The following is a 16,032-nucleotide window of genomic DNA, read 5'->3' as shown; positions in this document are numbered from 1 at the left end:
GCCTGGATTCTGGCGATTTCCTCGCCTCAGCCTCCAGAATAACTGGGACTACGGGCATGTGCCACCACGCCAGGCTAATTTTTTTATTATTATTTGTAGAGATGGAGTTTTGCTATGTCGCCCATACTGGTCTTGAACCCCTGTGCTCAAGAGAGCCTCCCACCTCGGCCTCCTAAAGTGCTGAGATTATAGGTGTGAGCCACTTGCTGGGACAGAATTCCCATTTCCAACAAGTTCTAGGTATTACTAATGTTGCTGGTCCAGGAACCACACTTTGAGAACCACTGCTGGCATGAATGCTTTCCATATTCCATTTTTCCTCAGCTGGCAAGATCCCTGTGGGGACTGAAGGCTTGCTGTCAGTCTAGCAGGCCTTGATATGGGCATCACTGCTGAAAACTATTAAGGTTCCATGAGATGATTAAGAATGGAAGAGAGGCCGGGCACGGTGGCTCACGTCTGTAATCCCAGCGCTTTGGGAGGCTAAGGTGGTCAGATCACCTGAGGTCAGGAGTTCCAGACCAGCCTGGCCAACAAGGTGAAACCCCATCTCTAATAAAAACACAAAAATTAGCTGGGCGTGGTGGTGGGCACCTGTAATCCCAGTTTCTTGGGAGACTGAGGCAGGAGAATTGCTTGAACCCAGGAGATGTAGGTTGCAGGGAGCTGAGATTGCACTCCAGCCTGGGTGACAGAGTAAGACTCTGTCTCAAAAAAAAAAAAAAAAAAAAAAAAAAAAAAGTCACTGTCAGTGGTTGGATAGATTTCCTTCCAGTCTTTTTACACTTAACAGATTTGGAGTGACATTGTATTGTAGCTTTTTGTATGTAACATTTCCTTCACATGTCACACCCATGAAACACAAACGCTCTCAACTCTCCATGGGTCAAGAATTTTATTGATTTTATTATTATTTTTTGAGACAGAATCTCCCTTTGTTGACCAGGCAGGAGTGCAGTGGCGTGATTATAGCTCACAGCAGCCTCAACATCCTGGCCTCAGGCAATCCTCCTGCCTCAGCCTCCCGAGTAGCTGGAACTACAGGTATGTACCACCACGCCTGGCTAATTATTAAATTTTCTGTACAGAAGGCATGTTACTCATTGCCTAGGCTGCTCTCAAACTCCTGCCTTGGCCTCCTTAAGGGCTGGGATTATAGGCTTGAGCCACTGTGCCTGGCCTAAAGTCAATAATTTTTAAACCAAACCACCTGCCCATCTCTGCCATCACCCTGGGACCAGCTTATAAAATGTCCCAGACAAAAGCCTGGGCCCTGGGCTGGGAAGAACTAGGTTTTGGATCAGAACCTGAGACAGAGATCAAGATTCCTGGACCAGGCTGGGCACGGTGGCTCATGCCTGTAATCCCAACACTTTGGGAGGCCGAGATGAGTGGATCACTAGAGGTCAGGAGCTTGAGACCAGCCTGGCCAAAGTGGCAAAACCCCATGTTTACTAAAATTATGGAAAAAAAAAAAAAATAGCTGAGTATGGTGGCACACACCTGTAGTCTCAGCTACTTGGGAGGCCGAAGCATGAGAATCACTTGAACCTGGGAGGTGGAGGCTGCAGTGAGCTGAGATGGTGCCACTGCACTCCAGTCTGGGCAATAGAGGGAGACTCTGTCTCAAAAATTAAAAAAAAAAAAAAGTCCAGGACCAAAGCAGAAATGGAAAGCCACAGGAGACATGTGACCACAGCAAGAACTGGGATGGAGAGACAAAAGGTAAAGCCTTTCCGGAAAAGGTTTCTGGGGAGCAGATGCAGGCATTTTACTGCACCTGTTGCATACTCTCCCACCAGATGAGTGAGGATTGGACAGCAGCAGACCCGTGATTGATAACCAGGGAGGGGCAAAGCAAGTCAGCGTGGCAAACAGACTTTGATCCCTACCAAATCGAGGGGAGTCCCCTATGCACTATTAGGCTAGGGTAATTTACAATGTCTTGCACATTGCACACAGCTGTGGGATAAACAAGCTATTCTAAAGACCAGCTTGCAGAATGGCTCCCTGGACTTCGTGTGTGCTCGGGAGTATTGCCCAAAAGTCCTGAGCATGCAAAAAGACCAGGGAGCTATTACGGGCTTCTTGTCTCCCGACCTTTAGCCCCGGACTCATTCCAACACGACCAGCACCATCCAATGAGCAGATCTATTGGCTCACCAACTATGAATGTTTCCTTTCTTAAAACAGAAACTCTAAATTAGTGAAGTCTTCATGAATAAGGTTTGATTGTGAATAAGATAAAAATGTGAGCAAAGGAACCCAGTTTTACATGAGATGTTTTCGGCATCACTCTGGCCAAGGTGTTCTTGAACCTCATGGTGGCAAAAGTAAGACAGGCAAACAGCTCGGCTTTCCTCACCAAATGTGGGACTCATTTCTCTGTTTCTGCGGAGCGAAAAGAGTGTAACGGAAGTGTTGGCTGGCCTCTGGGACCGGCAGACCTGTTTAATCTCCCATGATCCTTTCATGTATGCTCGCTACAGCTTGCTGTCTGCAAACTCGCGGCAGAACACTGTTGCACAGGGCTTGAGGTCAAGGAGGAGAAAACGAAAAAGGTTGCTGGGCTGAATTCATGAAAACACAGTGATAAAATAGCAGAGCTCTTTCCTCTGCCACTTGGGGACATCTACTGTATCATAAGCCTCTTATTCTTGGATACAAGTAGGCACATGATGTGTGACGTAAATAAATAGTGGAAAAGCAGGGACCCTGAGGACCACACTTGACTTCTCGGCAGTTGCAATTAACCTGCAGCATGGAGCAGGAAGGCCACCCCCTAGTCCCGAGTCTCAGCCCCGCTCCGTCCCTTCTTCCCCTCCTCTCTGCCATTCCCGTATACCATATCCTAAGGCTGACTCCAAACACAGTTTCACCTTTCCTCAGCAAATATATCACTGCAGTAACAGCAAACACACAGAAGCTTGATGAACAGAGACTAAGGACACAATCACAGCTTTACAAATTATGCACAGGAAAGTGGTTCTGAACAGGCTGGCTCAACCCCAGAGGGCTGAGCGTATCCCGGGAGGACTAGAGACCCTGGGGCATGACTCTCAGACCATCCTCCCTGGGAAGGAAGCTGCATTCGTAGCCAACTGTATTCCCCCTTCACTGATAACCAATTTCCTGAAAAGAGCCAGGGGCTCATAAATTTGTGACTAGTGCCAATCAATAAACAGTTGTTTTTGCTGAATCCCATTTGATTTTATTCTACCCTTAGCAGTATAGGCTAGAACGCCAGTAAGGAAAGCACTGAAAAAAATTTAATTAATTAATTAATTAATTTATGTATTTATTTATTTATTTTTGAGACAGGGTCTTGCTCTGTCACCCAGGCTGGAGTGACTGCTCGATCTCAGCTCACTGCAACCTCCACCTCCCAGGATCAGACAATTCTCATGCTTCAGCCTCCTGAGTAGCTGGGATTACAGGCGTTTGCCACCACATCCAGCTAATTTTTTTTTCTTTTGTATTTTTTTCAGTAGAGATGAGGTTTCACCATGTTGGCCAGGCTGGTCTCAAACTCCTGGCCTCAAGTGATCCGCCCATCTCGGCCTCCCTAAGTGCTGGGATTACAGACATAAGCCACCCTGTCCGACCTGGAAAAAGGATTTCATTAGGAAAAGGCACCTAGTGCTTGATAGGATTGCTTCTCAGTGATACAGAGAATAGCCTTGGTTATAGGTTTCCTCTAAGATAGGAAGAAACTGAAGCCTGGGGAAAATGGAAGGCTTGGGGCAGCAATGTCAGATCAGAAGTTGAAGTCCAGTGACAGAATCTTTACCCTTTGTGGTAGCTAACCTCCAGAGTGGTCCACAACAGCTCCTGACTCCTGACATTCACTGGGAGGCTGTTCTCTCCCACACTGAATAGGGATGACCTGTGTAACCAAGACAATATTGTAGAAATGATGGTGTTCAACTTCCATAGCTAGGGCATAAAAGATATCATTGCTCTTGCCTAGCACTGTCCTAGATCACTGGCTTTGAGGGAAACTGGCTGCCATGTCAGGAGGACACTCAAGCAGCACTGTGGTGAGGTCCATGTAGTAAGGACCTGAGAGCTCCTGTCAACCACCAGCATTACCTTGCCAGCCAGGTGAGTGAGCCACCAGGAAGCACATCTTCCAGTCCAGTCAAGCCCAAGGCTGGTCACAGCTCCAGCCAGCATCTTGGCTACAACTGAATTACAGACTCTGAGCTAGAACCACCCAGTTTAGCCAGCTTTCAAATTCCCAACCCACAGAAACTAAGTGAGATAGGAGATATTTAGTGTTGTTTTCTGTCCCTAGATTTGGGTGTAAGGTATTATACAGCCATAGATCACAGATCTATACCCTTCCAGAGATAGTCTCATGTCTGTTTCCACGGGAAACTGACTTTGTTACGGAGGGGAAGCCTTGCTAGAGTCTAAGATCAATATCTTCTGCCTGGATATCTGGAGGTGAAAAGCTACCTTTCTTATTTATTTATTTGTTTTTGAGACAGAGTCTCACTCTGTCACCCAGGATGGAGTCCAGTGGCACAGTCACAGCTCGCTGCAGCCTCAAACTCCTGGCCTCAAGCGATCCTCCTGCCTCAGCTCCAGAGTAGCTGGGACTACAGGTGCACACCACCATGCCCAGCTAATTTTTCAACTTGCTCGTAGAGACAGGGTCTCACCGTGTTGGGAAAGCAACTTTTCTGCTTCTTTTTTTGTACATTATCTTCAATCACTTCAAGGAAGGAAACACACACATGTATATATATGTGCACACACATAGGCACACACTCAGCTTTCTTCTAAACCTGAAAAACCGCTCAAGCACTGGGAACCTGAACTCTTTTCCAGAAACAAGCCAATGCTGTAGACGTTTTAAATACCATTTTTTCACGTTGTCTCTGAAGGGGCAGGCAGTCGCAGAGGGAAAAGGGGGAGGCTGATTACTGAGAATTGATGGATGTTTTTGTTCTCGCTTGCTAGTCGTAAAATTCTGAGCTGGGTGAGCACCAGCAGGAGAGGAAAGCCACAGCCACTAAGTCTGTGCCTTCCAGCATTGATTTAAATATTTCAAGATGGAATTTTCCCCTTTTACTCTCCTTTCTCCAACCTGTCTTTTCACCCTGAGTGTGGAAGAAAATCTTGAGTAAGACAAAAACACGGAGACTTTGTGAGCATTATAGCATGTCTGAATTAAGCTACAGGCAGTCCATATATTGTAAGAGAAATATTTCCTTGCAGTGTACATGCTCTACTGTGATGAACCTGGAAGACAAGAGGCCTCTGCTTAAGTGTAGATTAAGTAGCCATAGCTCCTTCCCATCCAGATAAGGGCCAGAAAGACGAATGCTTAGAGCTTACAAGGCCTTGGAACATTCTCCTAGGCTGGAGTGGGCCCTAAAGATGGAGGTAAAGAGTAGAAAGCATTCAGGGGCTCAGGTGCCATGGCTCACTCCTGTAAACGCAGCACTTTAGGAGGCAAGGCAGGAGGATCGCTTGAGGCTACGAGTTTGAGACCAGCCTGGGCAACATATCAAGATGCCATCTCTACCAAAAAACACAAAAAAAATAGCAGGGTATGGTGGCTTGCACCTCTGGTCCCAGCCACTTGGAAGGCTGAAGTGGGAGGATCAATTGAGCCCAGGAGTTCAAGGCTACAGTGAGCTACGGTGGCATCATTATACTCCAGCCTGGGTGACGGGATGAGACCCTGTCTTTAAAATACACAAAAGACAAACACACAAAAAGGTATTCAGGACAACAGATGGAGAATGAGAGAACGAAGGAGAAAGACCCAGGGGAGAAGCAACTCGCCAAGGCCCATCAGAGTAAACCTCCATGGGCCAAAAGATGGCCAGGTGGGAAACGATGTTCCTTCATCTTCTGAACTCTGGGGTCATTTCCTGTTTCCACCAGGGGACTCTACCTGTCTGTCCTTGCAAGTGTCAAGTCATAACTGAAGGTTCCATGAGCACTGCAATATTCTCCTTGCATGGTGAGTCGGGTCCTAGAGATCTTCCAGATCCTAACATCAGTTCAGGGAGATGGCATTTTCCTATCGGCAGTGGGGAGTTCAAGAGCCCCTGTCTCACTCTCCCCTGACCCTGGATGTCCTCTTGGACCACGTCCCATCTCTCTGCTCATCCTCATTTATGCGCTTTCCCTCGGTGAGCTCATTCTTGCCTACAATTTTACCTACCAGCTCTCATGAATCTCAATCCGGTGTTCCAGCCCTAGCTGATTTCAGCTGTGCATAGACTTCCTCCCTTTGCTTGGCCGCTCGACCCTCACCTTCCACTCAGCACATTCAATTGAGGATTCAACCCTACAAGACTTCTCTGTTGCTCCATGATCTGACCCCTGCCAATAACAGCAAGTTGGGAACTTTGGAGTCAGCCTCACCTCTTCCCTTTCTTCAGGCCCTAAATCCATTCTGCCAGTGGGTCCTGAGGTCTTGCCCTTCAAATGGTATCTTAGTCGTGGTCGATGACTTCCCCATGCCCACCCCTTTTCAAATTCTCATCACAGCAGGCCTGGAATGCCCTCTTTTCTTTCTTTGCATTTAATTCCACCCATATTTCAAGGTTCAAAGCAAGTGTCACATTCCCCAAACTCTTTTCTGACCCTTCAAGACCTTTCCTCCTTTCTTGCCCTTCCATTCGTCTATTGAAACAAATAGTTAATGACGGCTTGCTGTGTACAGCATGCACCGAGTGAGCTACAACTCTGAAGCCCTGTGCTTCAAGGAGTTACAGTCTAGTGACCATCACACTAATTAATCACTTGTTTGTTTTCCCTCTCTTAATTGTGTTTCCCTAGCCAAATTATTATTTTTGTTTGTTTGAGACAGGGTCTTGCTCTGTTGCCCAGGCTAGAGTGCAGTGGTGTGATCATAGCTCACTGTAGCTTTGAACTCCTGGGCTCAAGCCATCTTCCTGCCTCAGCCTCAAGACTAGATTGGACTACAGGCATGCATCATCACATATGGCTAATTTGTAAAATTGCTTGTAGAGGCAGGATCTTGCTATGTTGCCCAGCCTGGTCTTGAACTCCTGGCCTCAAGCGATCCTCCTGCCTCAGACTCCCAAAGTGCTGGAACTATAGGCATGAGCCACGAAATTCAGCTTCCCCAGTCAAATTCTTAAATAGCTAGGTCTGAGTCTCAAATGCCTTTTGTAAAACCCACAAAGACTGATAGATTATAGCATACATAAGTTCTTACTAAATACTTGTTGGTTCTATGCAATATGGGTACCTGAATAAGACTAGAAAGACATGTCAACTGCAACGCTTATCTAGGTCAGAGAAATCTCTCAGCGAAGGGAAAAAACAGTATCAAGAAGTTTTCAAAAAACCATGCTGTGTCTGAATGGCGTTTTACGTGTCTAACCAGTAATTTAATTTAATTTGACAGACAACTTACTTGATTCAAATTTTTTAAAATAATGATTGATAACCCACTCCCTAAATTTTATAATCATAAAATAATTGTCACATTTTAAGAGTAGAGAAGTAATATAAAAATGATTTCATTATACTTTAATAATTAGAATGTTAGATGTTTAGAATTTCCTCAGAGATTTTACAAGACAGAAATAGGAGCTAACTGAGAAGCACTGAATACACATTCTTAGACAAAACCATGCTCTCTCATTAAGTACAAGGATATTGATGGGATCCAAATGTACCAGGCAACCATGCCATTCTCTCAGCAAAGATATCCCGGAACTGGGGTCAAAGACAGAACCGGTTCAGATAATATCCGTGTCCCCCTTTGCAGTGTCCCCAGGAAAAAGACTTTTGTGAATGAGCAGTAAAATAACTTCACTTTTCCCAAATGCAAAAAAAAAAAAAAAAAAAAAAAAAAATCCTATGAGAAAAAAAAGGGAAGCTATTTCACTCCTCCAAACCCTAAAAAAGTAATAGTTTTGATTCTTTATTCGGGGACATATGTCGCTCAGCCCAGAAGAGATCTTCATGTGCCAAACAGAAGCTCAAGAATTCAGAGGCAAAAGTTACTCTCAGACATGTTTACTGTCAAACTCAGTCTGAAAAAAAAAAAAAAATTCTTACTCACCTGCCAGAATATGCTGTCTATCGTGTTTCCAAGAAAACCATCGCGACCTTCCGAAGACACCAGTTTGGGGCCAAGGATGGTCATGAATTCATCAAAATCCACCTGGCCATCCCCTGCAAGGAGAAGATGTAAATATGAGTTGCAAGCAAGCTGAACTTGACCTACTGTCCCCGAGGCAACAAATACCTCTATGCTTTTCTTCTTGGCGTGACCTCAGTCAGTGAAGAAGAGCTGGTAACCTTACTTAAAACTGTTCAATGTTCTTCAGTGACTGAAAGTACCACAAGAAACTGGTAATTATTAGTACATCCACGTCTTCCTAAACATTTGACGGTATTTCTAGCTAAATGTCCAACCATCACTTTCCACTTAACACGGCTATACCTCACCCCTACTTCTCCTTTTACTCTGAATTGCCCAGTTGGACATGATGGAAGTGGCAGTTTCACCCCATCTCTTCCACCATCCTTGTCACCCACATATACATTTAGTCATCCAGCCTTCTTGATTCCACCTCTTAAGTATCTGTGGCTGCTGTATCTTCCTCGTTACTCAATGGCTAGTTCTCTTTTCAACAACGAAGGTGAGAAAATTCTTCCAAGAATTAATGTTCGTAGCTACAATTCTGTTATGAGCAGCGTGGCTTTTACACTCTTACCTTCACAGCCTCTTCTATGCAGTTCTCAGTTTAATTCCCCCAAACCAAATCTGATCATGCTTTCCACATTTGAACAACCTTTTTATTTATTTATTTATTTTGAGATGGTGTCCTGCTCAGTTGCCCAGGCTGGAGTGCAGTGGTGCAATCTCGGCTCACTGCAACCTCCACCTTCCAGGTTCAAGCAATTCTCATGCCTCAGCCTCTTGAGTAGCTGCGATTACAGGAGCGAGCCACTAAGCCCGACTAATTACTGTATTTTTAGTAGAAGATGGGGTTTCACCATGTTGCCCAGGCTGGCCTCTAACTCCTGACCTCAAGTGATCCACCTGCCTTGACCTCCCAAAGTGCTGAGATTACAGGCATGAGCCACTGCACCTGGCCTGAACAGCACCTTTGATTGAAAATAGGGATACCACCCCAGCATAGCATTCAAGCCTCACTATCTCTTTTGCATCCATTTGTCCCCAACCTTTGCATAAGATGCAAGTTCCTTCACACCTCTGTGTGCATGTGTATGCTGGTCCCTCCGTCCGAGATGCTTTCCCTCACTTGTCTATCTGGTGAATATCTCTTTCTCTAAGACAGAGCTGAAATGCCATGTTCTCTTTTTGTTTTATTCCTGATCTCATTAGGCAGAACTGGTCGAACCTTTTTTCTCTCTCTCCTACTAACTCTGTAGAATTTAAAACTATGTAACCCGGCCAGGCGCGGTGGCTCATGCCTGTAATCCCAGCACTTTGGAAGGCTGAGGTGGGTGGATCACCTGAGGTCAGGAGTTCGAGACCAGCCTGACCAACATGGTGAAATCCTGTCTCTACTAAAAGTACAAAATTAGCTGGGTGTAGTGGCCCACAACTGTAATCCCAGCTACTCGGGAGGCTGAGGCAGGAGAATCACTTGAATCTGGGAGGCGGAGGTTGCAGTGAGCCAAGATCGCATCACTGCACTCTAGCCTTGGCAACAAGAGCGAGACTCCATCTCAAAAAATAATAATAATAAAACAATACAATAAAAGAAAACCTTATATCCCAGTCACTGATTTGCATGCCTATCTCACAAGCGAAAGATTGTGAGTTCTGCAAGGTCAAGGACTTGGTCTGAAACATCTTTGTATATGGAACACCAAAGCAGGCCTTCAGTATGTACTTGTACAATGAATGAATGATGTCTCTTGCTCGCTCTTTCTTTTTTTTTTTTTTTTTTTTTTAATTTTTTTTTTTTTTTGAGACGGAGTCTCGCTCTGTCGCCCAGGCTGGAGTGCAGTGGCGCAATCTCGGCTCACTGCAAGCTCCGCCTCCTGGGTTCACGCCATTCTCCTGCCTCAGCCTCCCGAGTAGCTGGGACTACAGGCGCCCGCCACTGCGCCCGGCTAATTTTTTTTTTTCTATTTTTTAGTAGAGACAGGGTTTCACCATGGTCTCGATCTCCTGACCTTGTGATCCGCCCGCCTCGGCCTCCCAAAGTGCTGGGATTACAAGCGTGAGCCACCGCGCCCGGCCGCTCGCTCTTTCTTTGTTCAGTTCAGCATCTGTTGGATCTTTCATGCTAGAGCTGACAGTAACCAGAAGGTGGACTTGAGCCAACTCAAGAGACAAAAGCAAACCTGCAAGGCATTATTGGATCCTCCAGGAGTCATCAGTGTAGCATTCTGCGCCCTTAGAACTGCTCAAAAGGGCAACTCCATCAAAAGTTCACCACATCCCTATCTTGGCTGCAGCCAGCACAGACAGCCAGGTGTCTGCACACAAGAGTTTGCCCGAATGCCCACACATAAATCAATGCCCTCTCAGAGTGCATTCACCTTCAAAGAATATTCATTCAAAACCTATTTCACAACGCCAAGCAGATGTGAGCATCAAGATGCCAATAATTCAGGACAGATTGTCCAGGAACAGATCCCAGCAGAGGTCAAACTTCCTAAAGGATTAGGGAGGCGTGGCAAGTCAATGGGAAAGGGAGGATTTAACCACCAAGTGACGAGGGGCCCTCAGTGGCCTCTGGAGAAGAAATCGATTTACCTCATCATTCAACAAGATACATCTAAAATTTCACTCGTGCTGATAATCATAAGAAAGCGAATTCAAGCAACAAGGAGTTACCATCTTGCCTTCAAAATTTATCAAATACTTCCAAAAACACACTAGTCGACGCTGCCAGAAATACAGAGAGATCGCCTCTATAATGCATTCCTGGTATATTTGTCCCAGATATAGACAGGAAGTACCAATCAAGATCCTGTAAAGTGCTGTTTCCTTTGGATCTAATAACGCACCTAAAAAAATAGAAGGGGGTTGGTTGAAGTGGCTCACGCCTGTAATCCCAGCACTTTGGGAGGCCGAGGCAGGTGGATCATAAGGTCAGGAGTTCGAGACCAGCCTGGCCAACATGGTGAAACGCTGTCTCTACTAAAAATACAAAAATTAGCTGGGTCTAGTGGCAGGCGACTGTAATCCCAGCTATTTGGGAGGCTGAGGCAAGAGAATCGCTGAACCCGGGAGGCAGAAGTTACAGTGAGCCGAGATAAGACCACTGCACTCCCACCTGGGCGACAGAGCAAGACTCCGTCTGGGGAAAAAAAAAATAGAGAGGGGGGTCTTGCTATGTTGCCCAGGCTGGTCTTGATCTCCTGGGTTCAAGTGATCTTCCTTCCTCAGCCTCCCAAAGTGCTGGGATTACAGGCATGAGCCACCATACCTGACCTTAATAACTTCAATTTTAAAGAGAAAACAAAACAACATTATCTCGAATACAGAACAAGATATTTGCCTACAGATAGATACTCAACCAGTGTTTGTAAAAGTGAAAAGTAGAAAGCTAGAGGGAAAAGAGAATGGCCCAGTCTACTAGAATTTGACACCTCTGAAAGCTAACTCCATGTGGTTCCACGTCTTGGATAGACATGCTTGTTACACACGTGCAGGAACTCTCTGCTCAGCCCAAATCACCTCCCCTGGTTATAGGTGGGGCCGGATGACCAGTCTCAGACTAAATTATGCATTCTCAAGAGAGAGTATCACCAACAATGGGGTTAAAATGGATTCTTAGGGAACAAAATAACATTAGCCAATGTTAGATATTACAAAGGCTTGTGGCTCTCCTAGGGCACAGTACGTCATACACAGTGTATCTGTACACAATTTCAAGGGGGTGGGACAACTGTGAAAAATGCCTATCTGAAAAGGCTCTTGGATGGTGCTTATTTAAAGAAAGAAGAGGAAGGTTAAGAAGCACTGGACTAGCAGATGCCCCAAATACTGTGGTTCTTTTTCCTAGGTACTCCCTCTGGAATGCTGGTCTATCAGCAGTGGGTGTCATCCCACTATCTGCACCCACAGTGAGGTCTAACTGTTCATACAGGCTTAGAAGCTCAAGGACGTGGATCTAAATTTTTGCAAAGACGTCATGAAGGCCGGATGCGGTGGCTCATGCCTGTAATCCCAGCGCTTTGGGAAGTTCAGGAGGGTGGATCACTTAAGGCCAGGAGTTTGAGACCAGCTTGGGCAACATGGTGAAACCCCATCTCTACTAAAAATACAAAAATTAGCCAGGTGTGGTGGTAGGTACCTGTAGTCCCAGCTACGTGGGATGCAGAGGCAGAAGAATCACTTGAGCCTGGGAGGCGGGGGTTGCACTGAGCCAAGATGGCACCACTGCACTCCAGCCTGGGGGACAGAGTGAGACCCTGTCTCAAAACAAAACAAAAAAACAACAAAAAACAAATAAACAAACAAAAAACCACAAGAGACCTGATCTAAGATATGTCCGCCGGGCTACTTAAGCTCCTGACCGTGATATAACAGGCACCATTCCCTCCCACTTGGGAACCTCACAGTTTACAGGATGTGGCAAAACCCATGCTTGCCAACACCAGGAGAATGAGGCCGTCTTTGAACACTGCACCTTCAAGGTAGGAGGAGGAGCGAGACCACCCACCTCTCTGAAACCTTGCCTCAGGGTGCAGGGAGCGCAGCAGTTTGGAACTGGTGCATTTCACAGGTCCACATGGAGCTCTGGACCAAATCATCACAGCACCAGGCAGAGCTCACAGATGGTGCACTTGGCTGGGAACTACAGACCAAAAGCTGACAAGCAGAAACGATGCTTCTGAAACACATCCTGGTCCTGGCAAAGGGAGCAGCTCATTTGCTATTCCAAATTGTTGGCCAGAGAAGAAGCGACGGGGAAGGGCACTCAGGATCCTACGGGCAGGGCCAACTATGGCGTGGAGTACACGTGACTTGGCAGAAGAGGTCCAGATCATGGAAGTATTTGCTTCCAGTCATTTAGGAGAGGACATTTGGAATCCCAGATTGGTCGATACGTGTTTTTTGCTTGTGATACTGTGATTTATAATAAGAAATGCATATTGGCCAGTCACAGTGGCTCATGCCTATAATCCCGACACTTTGGGAGGCCGAGACGGGTGGGTCACTTGAGGTCAGGAGTTTGAGACCAGCCTGGTCAACATGGTGAAACCCCGTGTCTACTAAAAATACAAAAATTAGCTGGGTATGGTGGTGCACACCTGTCATCCCAGCTACTCAGGAGGCTGAGGCAGGAGAATCGCTTGAGTCTGGGAGGTGGAGGTTGCAGCGAGCTGAGGTCATGCCACTGGCCTCCAGCCCGGTGAAAGAGCAACACTCCATCTCAAATACATACATACAGATAGACAGACAGATAATAGATATAGAAATCTTTGTCTCTGTTTCCTGGTACACAGTTCATAAAACACTTATAATTCCATAAGCGATAGGGGTGCAAGGAGCATCTTTTGTTCTAGTATTTGGTCTTTGACCCCAGTTCCTGGCCAGAACTCCTAAATGCTTTGGAACTTCCTGGGTGACAGGAATGTCTTTTGTTCTAAAGAAGCACGTCTTGGTGGGCTTACAGTGGGAGACGATCACCAGAAACACCAAACCATGATTAGAACCTTGGAAATTTCAGCCCCATCTCCCCAGCCTCCAGAGAGGAAAGATGAGCTGAAGATTGGGTTAATAATCAATCATGCCTACATGATGAAACCTCCATAAAGGTCCCTAATGTATGAGGTTCAGAGAGTTTTCAGGTTGGGTGAACACACAGAGATGCTGGGAGGATGGTGCTCCCAGAGAGGGCATGGAAGCTGCATGTAGCACTCCTATTACCTCACGCCTCTCTGGCTTTCCCTGGGTTGTATTCTTTTCTAATAAATGGGTAATAATCAGTAAAGTGCTTTCCTGAATTCTGTGAACTGCTCTAGTAAATGAATGAACCCAAGGAGGAAACCTGTGATTTGTGGTCAGAAGCACAGGTGGCCACGTGGACTGTGAAATGGTGCCCTAAGTGGGAGCAATCTTGTGGGACTGAGCCCTTGACCCGAGGGACCTAATGTAAATGGCAATTATCTAAACAGGTGCTCCTCAAATAATGCTAACTTCAGGTAGATAGTAACAGATAGTAACAGAATTCAATTTAATTGTAGGACATCCAGTCCAGTGTTTGCAGATAACTGGGGAATTGCTTGGTGAGGGAGAAAAACCCACACTTTGGTCCATTTGGTCTTGAGCATGAGAGTATCGGGAAAACAGTCTTCTTTTCTTATACAATCTCTTTGTTACTCAATGAGGAAACGGGGGTTTCTCCAGGCCCACGGTTGGAGGAGTAATCAGGGTAGGTCTCCCATATCTCTAGCTGTCTCCTGATATTTCTCAGCTCTGGTTCCTAAGTATGTAAGGACACAGCACATTTTCTGCAGACCTTCAGTAAATGAAGACTCTTCCTTCTAATCTACAATTCTGTGCCAACCCTACTGGTAAACATGAAGGTTCTATTCCGATTTAGACTATGGAAATGACCTCTTTAGCAGATTTTAATTTAACAGACAAACAGGGCTGGGAATATGCCCCAAAAGTTATCAGCATTGTACCCAGAAGTCTGATCCATATGCCCCCACACCCTCAGTCTCAGGGGAACGGAGACAAATAGAATCTCAGAGGTAGGTTTTACACTAAGTCCCTAAAAACCATTCCCAAGCTGCCAGGCTGAAGCAAGGTCCAGGAAACCTGATAATCATAATACTATCTAACATGTACTGGGCACACACAATGCGGTGGACATGGTTTTTTAAAATACCCACATAAGGTTTTTTTTGTTTTTTTTTAGAGACAGGGTCTTGCTCTGCCACCTAGGCTGGAGTGCAGTGGCGCCATCATAGCTCACTGCAGCCCCAAACTCCTGGGCTCAAGCGATCCTCCTGCCTCAGCTTATGGAATACCTGGAACTACAAGAGCATGCCAACACACTTGGCCAATGTTTTAAAATTTTTTCAGAGACGAGGTCTTGCTATGTTGTGCAGGCTGGCCTCAAGCAATCTACCTGCCACAGCCTCCCAAAGTGCTGGGACCTATGCTAACTCATTTACATCTTCCTGCTGCCCATTTGACAAATGAGAAAACTGAGGCTCAAACAGGTTCAGTAGCTTGCAGAAACTTACGCGGCGAGTAGAGCCGAGATTCCAGCCCCAGCAATCTGCCTGTGCTTTTTATGGCCTTTCAAAAGGTCACTCATTGACATGGTCTGTCTGGATCACTGTCTCCTGATCCCGGCTTTTCTTACCAAGGGAGTGCTATGGCACCAGGTACACAGAGTCAAACTGAAATCTAAATGGCTCCCTGTGGTCTAGCTCTTGCATCTCAAGTCAGCCACCAGAGGCTATTCTTCATTAATTCAGACAGTGATAATAAATCATAGGAACTACTTATTTAATACTTGCTATGTGCCAGGCACTGAGTTCAGGGCTTTACATGTATTACCTTGTTTAATTCCATGCCAACACTATAGGTTCTCCCTTTCCACATTTTACCAATGAGAAAAGTTAGAAAAGAAGAAGTTAAAAATAACTATATCAAAGCCATGCAGTTACCATGAGGCAGAGTGGGGGCTCAGATCAGAACCATAATTGTTTTGTTTTTTGTTTTTCTAGAGACAGGATCTCACTCTCTCACTCAGAAGTGCAGTGGTGCAGTCATAGCTCACTGCAGCTTTGAACTCCTGGGTTCGAGTGATCCACCTCAGGCTCATGAGTAGCTAGGACCACCACTATTTGCCACCATGCCTGGCTAATTTTTTTTTTTGAAACAGAATCTCACTCTGTCATCCAGGCTGGAGTGCAATGGCACGATCTCGGCTGACCACAACCTCCGCCTTCCGGGTTCAAGTGATTCTCCTGCCTCAGCCTCCCGAGTAGTTGGGATTACAGGCACCCGCCACCATGGCCGGCTCATTTTTATATTTTTAGTAGAGATGGGGTTTCACCATGTTGGCCAGGCTG

The 16,032-nt window shown here is 45.9% G+C and overlaps 1 protein-coding gene across 15 annotated transcripts in view; it reads right to left on the bottom strand.

Annotated features, from left to right (window-relative positions):
- CALN1 (calneuron 1) overlaps positions 1-16,032 on the bottom strand; it is a 732,697-nt gene that overhangs the window by 240,655 nt on the left and 476,010 nt on the right. For all 15 annotated transcript variants that reach the window (XM_073012664.1, XM_073012665.1, XM_073012666.1 and 12 more), the window contains one exon: positions 8,063-8,175. In XM_073012664.1, coding sequence (XP_072868765.1) covers positions 8,063-8,175 — 113 coding nt within the window. The remainder of the gene's footprint in view (positions 1-8,062; positions 8,176-16,032) is intronic.

This window comes from Chlorocebus sabaeus, chromosome 28 (assembly GCF_047675955.1).
Source record: "Chlorocebus sabaeus isolate Y175 chromosome 28, mChlSab1.0.hap1, whole genome shotgun sequence".
Classification (NCBI taxonomy): domain Eukaryota; kingdom Metazoa; phylum Chordata; class Mammalia; order Primates; family Cercopithecidae; genus Chlorocebus; species Chlorocebus sabaeus.
This window is presented reverse-complemented; position numbering and strand designations above follow the sequence as displayed.